This window comes from Cariama cristata, unplaced genomic scaffold (genome assembly GCF_000690535.1).
Source record: "Cariama cristata isolate BGI_N322 unplaced genomic scaffold, ASM69053v1 scaffold20535, whole genome shotgun sequence".
Classification (NCBI taxonomy): Eukaryota; Metazoa; Chordata; class Aves; order Cariamiformes; family Cariamidae; genus Cariama; species Cariama cristata.
Genome location: NW_009616081.1, coordinates 41,319 through 48,747, shown reverse-complemented (window position 1 = coordinate 48,747; position 7,429 = coordinate 41,319). Strand labels below are relative to the sequence as shown.

The following is a 7,429-nucleotide window of genomic DNA, read 5'->3' as shown; positions in this document are numbered from 1 at the left end:
TTCCGAAGCAGAACAACAATTCACAAAGGCGACAGATGTGCTTTCCCCCCTTCTCCTCTCAGCCAGTAGACAAACCACAGTCCTTGGCACCCCACGACGAAAGAAGCGCCCCTCCCTCAATCAATCATCTGCTCGACAGCTGGAGCGGAGCCTCTCCGTAACGCTGGAGCAATGCCGAAGGAGGTACAACCGCATCCCCTTCTTCCACAGACAACGGGAAGGAAAGTCAGTTTTAAGAATTTCTCTCTCTTGGGAATATCTAAAGCAAAATATTCCCCGTATGCAAAAATCCTGCTAATCCCAGGCATGATTTATACTGGAAATGTCTAAGGATTAAAGAAAACAAAACCCATAAGCTGCTTTGTGATGCTTCACTATTCCAGGTTACGGCTTCTGCTGTTAAAATGTGCAGACACACCCCGATGCAAAGCGTCATCCACTTCACAAAGGAGGGAACGGGAAAAAGACCGGACTGTGTTTCTGCACCACAACAATTACGCGGGAGGCAGCACATTCAAAACTAATAATAGGAAATGTTTTTTTCACACTGTAATTAGACCATGAAACCCATAATCACCCTAAGAGTTTAACAAGGTTTGCAAAGGAACTGGTTGTCTTGAAAAGCCTGCATGGCTGATGCGTGGGCAGCAGCCGGACACGTTTGCTTGAAGCCTGTGTCGTACTTTCCCAGAAAGCTCCCCGATCCTGGGAAAAGCCTAAATACTACATCCTGCACTTTCTGCAGCAAGGTGTCCTGCTCCCAACGACAACCAAGCTGCAGCCTCTCACCCAGAGGCAACTGTTGGGGCCACACACGGAGCCGACCCAATTTCAAACAAATAAACTAAAAACTAAACTTGCCCTGTGCGCAGGGGGCTGGACCCGTTACTGCCCACAGACCTGAATCGCCAAAAAAGCAGAGGGAGCCCGGAGGAACGGGGTGACCAGCACTCTGCCACGGTGGGCACAGAACAAATGGCTCCCGCAGGGGCTCGCAGGCTCCCTGCTACGTAGCAGAAGCCATCCGCCCCGACGGGAGCCCTCCTGCTCCCGGGGCACGTGCAGAGTGAGACGGGCGAAGGAGATGCAGAGAGGCTGGGAGGCAAGCGGTGAGCTGCAGAAGGAAATGCAAGGAAGAGGAGTAGAATTTAGGTTTAGCCTCCACTTTTCCAAACCAGCGACTTGACTTGACCATCTGGCTGCTTTTAAAGCGCTCAGCTAGAGACCGGCTCCTGGCATTTAGCCCATCAGGCACGGTCAGTTCTCCTAACAAGGGGGCCAGGTACCCCCTCTGCTCCCCAACTCACACTCCTCGGCACAGGGACGGGCACCTTTGCCTGCACGGGCTGGAAAGGGCTAATACTGAAGGCAATTCCACTTTTCTGAGCACGTCATGACCCTGTGAAATCCAAGTTGATCTGTTATTTCCTGTGGTACCACAGTAGCCCCAGGAGCTCAGGAACAGAAGAGTACTAACAACCCACACAGTGAAAAATAGTTTGCTAAGGAAAATATTTTTCCATATGCTGGCCTAGAAACACATGTGAAGAGCTTCTTAAAGAACATCCCCTTTTATAACAAGTTAAAATCCAGGCAGGGCACATGCAGGAACATACCTTCTGGAAGAGACTGGAACACTCTCCTGCCAAAAAATGTCTCAAAAAATGCAGCAAACAATGTGGATTCAGAACCCGGCCATGGGATATGCATTTTAGCACAGCAGAAGCTGTTGTTTTGCTATTTCTCTGATCTACCACAGCCTCTCTCACGGACCTCAGCCTGGCAGAGTCAGAGCAGGCCCTCAGACCAGCACCCATCTTGCAGCGCTCTTCAGCACAGGGGTAGGTGCCTCCTGAACAGCTCCGCTGGGCTTTGCACCGGCCGCTCTCCTGGCTTAGATCTGCCCAGGCACCCCCTGTTTCACAGCAGTGTTTTAGCCCCTATTCCTCACACCACCAGTGCATCCTTCTGCATCCCAGCAATGCTGCTCCATCCCCATTCCCTACATGGGAAATGTTGTGCTTCATCAGCCCAAAGGGCCGTAGGAGTCAGCAGCCTGCATCTGCCACCAGGAGGACAAGAAACAGATACAGGATGTCTGAAAAAGGAGTATTCCCCTGGCTAACAGCAGGTGGGAGATACCCTGAGGCAGTGCTGCACCTGGACCATTAACCCTCAACTGACAGACCTCCCTTCTTTGTTTGTCCCATTTCTTCCTAAACCTGTTTATGCTCCTAAACCTGCACAACACCCTGCTTTGCTGACTCTTAACGATCTCATTTTGCGCTTCAGCACAGAGCGCTCTTAAGCCTGCTGCCCAACAACAAACCCAGGTGGTTTCCAATTCTTCTGCTATGACAAACAGAGGAGAAATATTCTTCCTCTAGCTTTTCCCAGGTGACCTGCAGTTTCTTTCAGCCCACCGACCTTCTCCCCTCTTCTCTCCTCCAGGTCCAGCTCCTGGGGGGCTTCCCCTGCCGCACTCGTCAGCCCTGGAGGGACCGTGGGCACGATATGCAGGGCGGGCACAGCACAGCTACGGCCGAGTGCTGGTTCGCTCTCTGTCCCTTTTCTAGAAGCTCTGGATCTTCTGTTTGGTTTCTGACTGCTTCCCAGCACCGTGTGTACATTTCTGGAAATTCATATATGGGCTGCAAAATGTCTCTCCCTCCTTAAAACAGCTACATAGGAGCCTGCTGCTACATGTGCAGTTAGGGACTTCTCCCCCACGTACAATAGTTTGCTTTTGTTGACACAATTTTCTCTGCTGCTTGATCACTCAGTTACTCACCCTTCAGAGACCCCTCTGCACCTTTAGTTTTTACGATCCTGAATAATTTTGTACCAACACCAAGCTGCCAGCTCATTATTTGCCTCCTTGTATAGACCGAAAGCCCAGCTTACATTCCTGCAGGATCAGCAGATAATCCTCCTTCTGAAAATACATCATTTATTTCTACCTGCTATTCTTCTGCCTTTCAATCCATGAAAAGATCTCACACCACCTTCATATTTCATTTACTCAGACAGAATTACGCTAAAAGACAAAGATTGCAGGGGTAAGCGTGGGAAAGTTCAAAATTATTTCTTTAGGTGCGTGTCCAATGATAAATGTTTACTCACCCCAGTGTTTACTTACAAGCCTCTGCACTGAAGGAAGTGTGTGGGGGGGAGATCACTGCTTTAACTCCATTTTCCCCTGAAATTCTTACATACATGCCTATGTATCTACTATTCAGTTCTGTTTGAAGACAGTACATCTAAATTCCTTAAGGATTTCTCTGCTAAATTGCTGCCACAGCATCCATAAGTATCTAAGTATTTCAGAGCTACTCATGAACTCCTTCTCACAACAGCCTTGCAACTTCAGGGAGCCGCACCCTACCCCCCTTCCCACGTCTGGCAAGCGGGGCCAGTGGAGCAGACGTAGGCGTCCCGAGGAGAAGCCGGACCTCTCCAGCCAGCAGCAGATAGAACCTGGCGCGTTCCTGCAGGATCTCCCCTTACTTCAGGTGCAGCTCTGAGGTCAGGCCCCAGAAAAAATCCTCAGCATTACTGGTCACTTGTGAAAAAGCCGGTCCAAGTGACCTGCCTGCCCTCCCGCCTCCTTTGCTGCACCCCTCGCCATCTCTGCCGAAGCCGGCATGAGCCTGCAGACCAGCTCGTTTGTTCGCTGCCAGAGCGGGTCTTCTCTGTGCCAGAAAGCAGCCAGGGTCCAGCGAAGGGAACAGCGTGTGACCTGTCACCACAGCCCCAGCTGACGCAGCCACTGCAGACTTTCAAGTGCTTCTTTCTGGAAAGTTTATAAGGCTACCCTGGCATGCCTTTTTCATAACCTTTTTTTTATATATATATATACACATATATGGTAAAAACTACCTCTATCTTCCTAAGCACAGCCCCAGCACATGCAATATAGACAAGCAATCGCACAGAAGAGCCTGCTTAGCCCGCAGACAGAGCACGCCCTGCGCAGAGCAATCTCCAGGGAGTTGTCCCATAAAGATATCAAAGTCCCCCTGAGCACAAGCAAAATGACTTTTTGAAGACTCAGAATGGGCTGAACACTCCGGAGCCTGAACAGGAAAAAAAAGAAAAGACATATCCCTACCAGAAATATAATCCCCTCCATGCAATTTCAGGTCTCTGCTCCGAATCCACCGGAGACAGAAAAGCAACAGACGCTCTTACTGCAGAGGCTGCGACCAAGGGGCCTCCTCAGCCATTTCCCCGGCTTGCCGCTGCCTCGGTGAGCAGGGATGCAGGGAAGCCAGGGCAGGGAAACACAGATGCGGTGCCCACGTTTGATGTGCCTGCCTGCTGGCGTCAGGTAGGGCTCAGCAATGCAGGAAGCTGGACTCCAGTTTTTCCCAGATTAAAAACACTGAGGCCACACAATATAAACTGCTGCCTAATACGAATTCACAGGGTTGGTTTAAGTTTCCCGCAAGCAATATAAAACCAAATTGAATGGTCTTTGTCTAGCAAGACTTTAGCCAGATAAACCCTGCAGCCAGCTGTTAAAACCTGAGGCTGGAGGAATACCTGAGCTCTTGTTCATTCGGCAGAGGTGCTGTGGCAAGCCCTGGACTGCAGAGTTCAGGAAGCGTGAAACGAGGGGAAGCCAATACTGGACAGAGAAAGGCAGTGCTCTTAGTGCTCTTTGCCAGGTATCAGTGTTCTCCCTGCAGGTCCTCAGGTTGGGTGGTGGTATACAAAATCCATTACTACAATTGAGACAGGTTCTTTTCAACACGCTGGCTCGTATGGCTTTTAGCACTGGAATGTGCTGTAGGAAATGCCATGGCATACACAGACTGGTTGAATTACAGCCCTAGGTCTGCGTCCAAATTAAAATCCCTTTTCTCATACAACTATGAGTGAAAGGGGTACCCCCCCTGCCACCACACTGTTACCCATCCCGCATGCTGTCCAGCTGCCACCCACGCTGCTGATCCATGCTCTGGTCAAACCTCTTACACCGGCCACCTGCAGGAAAGTTTCCCGAATCTAAGTCCATGCACTTAAAGAAATTGTCTGATTTCAGCAGAGCTCAGCATCCTCGCCTGTCTGAGGTCAGTGCAGTCCTCCCTCTCAGCGCCCTGCATGCTGTGCCTCCCTTTACCTTCATCCTCGGTGTTTTGTTTCCTCTTTTTCCTAGATTTTGAGTTCTTCTTGTTTTTCAGATCCACAAGCTCCTTGATGCGCTGAGCAACTGAAAATTCAAGAGAGGTTCTGGTTTAATAATGTGGAATAATAAAATGCCAAAGCCCAGAACTGCCCTTAGACATGGCTGCTAGCCTAACTCCAGCGTGAAGAGGTCTGCTCGGAGAAAGGTACTGTACCACAGCCAGCTCCAAACGCACCTGAGTGAGGGGCCCAGAACATCACTCACCTTCTCCAAATGGCCAAATAGTCGAGAAGGGGCTCCAGGCAGCAAGTTTATGCCTAAATAAATGTACTGCCTAAATAAGAGCAGAAGGAACAACTCATTCAAACAGTTCAGATTACTCCTCCTTGCTGCCTGGACCCTGGTGCTGGCAGGGTCATTTTTCACTCCTGGGCCAAGCATAGCTGAAGGGAATGGTTTTGGGGAGAAGTGACAAGGGTTTAGGATCCTCATGAAAACCCAAACCAGTGCTGCATGTCCAGCAGTTCAGAGAAGGAACCCCACGTTAAGGCTACAAGCATGAAACCAGAAGGCTGGTGTTGCACTACTGCTGTCCCTAGGACCCACCTCCACCACTGCACTCAGGAGCAGGGGTAAAGGTGCTGGGGCAGAGCTTCTGCATCTGCCCTGGAGATCTGGGGGCGCTTTAACCTGCATTTGAACCCCAAGTGGAAATAGATGCTCTGGTTTCTTGCCTTAGACTGGACAAGACACAGCGACCACTGCTGAAATAGTGACAAATCAGCCAATAAACACTCTCCACACTGGCACTTGGCGCTTTTTTTTTTTTTGCACAGGATGCTATAGCAATTTAAAATTGGGATAACAACTGAATATACGCTGGGTTCATCCCCAAGGCTTCTGAAAGACAGATAAATCGCATCTATTCACAACAAAAGCCAGTATCCTTCAGGATCCCCAACTATTTGCAAGCTAAGGCCTGTTCGTAATGTTTGCAATGGCTCCCTAAAAATTCTGTATTAACATTCATCTTTCTTTTTTTTTTTTTTTGCCTGCTTTAAGGAACTTTGAAGTAAATCATGTCTTCAGGGAACCCAAAGAAACTCTACCCTTAGGTCCAAATCAGCTCTTTTCAGTGCTGACCTTGCCTTGCTGAGTGGTGAGATGAGCACAGTCTACAGCTTGCGCTGCTTTGCCAGACACAAGTGAGAAGTGCAGGGAGATGAGCTGGTGGCAGCTCCATCCCACCAAGGAAGGATGAACTCACTCAGCACATGGTGCTGTCACTGACGGAAACCACAGCACTGGCTGGTGACTACCTGTATTTCTGAAAACGAGACAACCCTGAATAAGTGGCACAACCCATCAGAACGCTGCTGGGGACAGAGTGGGTGTGCATGAGGCACTTACTGTTTTCATCACTGTCAAGGTGGCGATAAATGTAACCTTCCAGATAAGACTGGAATTTGGGTGATGGGGAGAAAAAGGCCAGACTGATGGCCATCAGTTCCCAGCCCCATGCCAGACTCCGGTAGCACGTATTATCTGTTGTCTGCCGGATCAGTTGTATGTAGAGCTCATCCCGTAAACCTTGCATGCTCCAGCACTTGGTGACCGTGACCAACGCCACGTGATTCCGGTCCATGCGAGTCTGACGATCTCCCATGTAGCTCTGCACCAGTTTGAACATCTCACACGCCTCTTTTTTGATGGTGCGGTTGCTAGTGATGAGCATTGGCTTTTTGATAGAGCCACCATTCCAGGACAGCATGTTGGAGATGGAGATCCTTCGGCGGAAGATGCCCTGCGTGTGCATGTTCAGGTTTTTAGAAGCCCAGTCTGCCATGCTGCTCTGAGAGATGGGCTTCCGCAGAGTGTTGTAAGGGAAATGATATCCTACACAGCCGCCCAGCTGGCCACTGCTCTCTTGCTTGGGGTCCAACTCTATCGTCCCAGCCTGCAATGGAGAACAGATGTGTTAAAAGCAGCTTAGATGACTCCTTACTCTGCTAGGAAAATTATCAACAGCAAGTCATGAAGCTACAGCAACTGCAAAGTGGTGAATCTGTACAAAACATGATTTGGTACAGAATTGGTGGCTGACATTTGTAGTTCTGCAAGAGCCTGGCTGGCACAGCCACACACTGACGCTGTCCCTAAGGGAAGCGTTGGGACATGGAGTAACAGGGCTGATGGTCCAAGTTGTCCCAGAGCTCCCAGGGACAGCCCAAGCAGGAGCTGAGCTGACTCCCAAAGCAGCAGCACAGCTCTGTGGCACCAAGCACATGGCAAGGAGCC

At 50.0% G+C, this 7,429-nt stretch overlaps 1 protein-coding gene across 1 annotated transcript in view; it reads right to left on the bottom strand.

The window, feature by feature from the left end:
• The window catches only part of LOC104161577 (rho GTPase-activating protein 39-like), a 27,419-nt gene that overhangs the window by 5,365 nt on the left and 14,625 nt on the right, over positions 1-7,429 (bottom strand). The window contains exons 3-4 of the mRNA XM_009700064.1: positions 6,542-7,088; positions 5,126-5,215 (exon numbers count right to left, since the gene is read on the bottom strand). Of these exons, the coding sequence (XP_009698366.1) occupies positions 5,126-5,215; positions 6,542-7,088 (637 nt within the window). The remainder of the gene's footprint in view (positions 1-5,125; positions 5,216-6,541; positions 7,089-7,429) is intronic.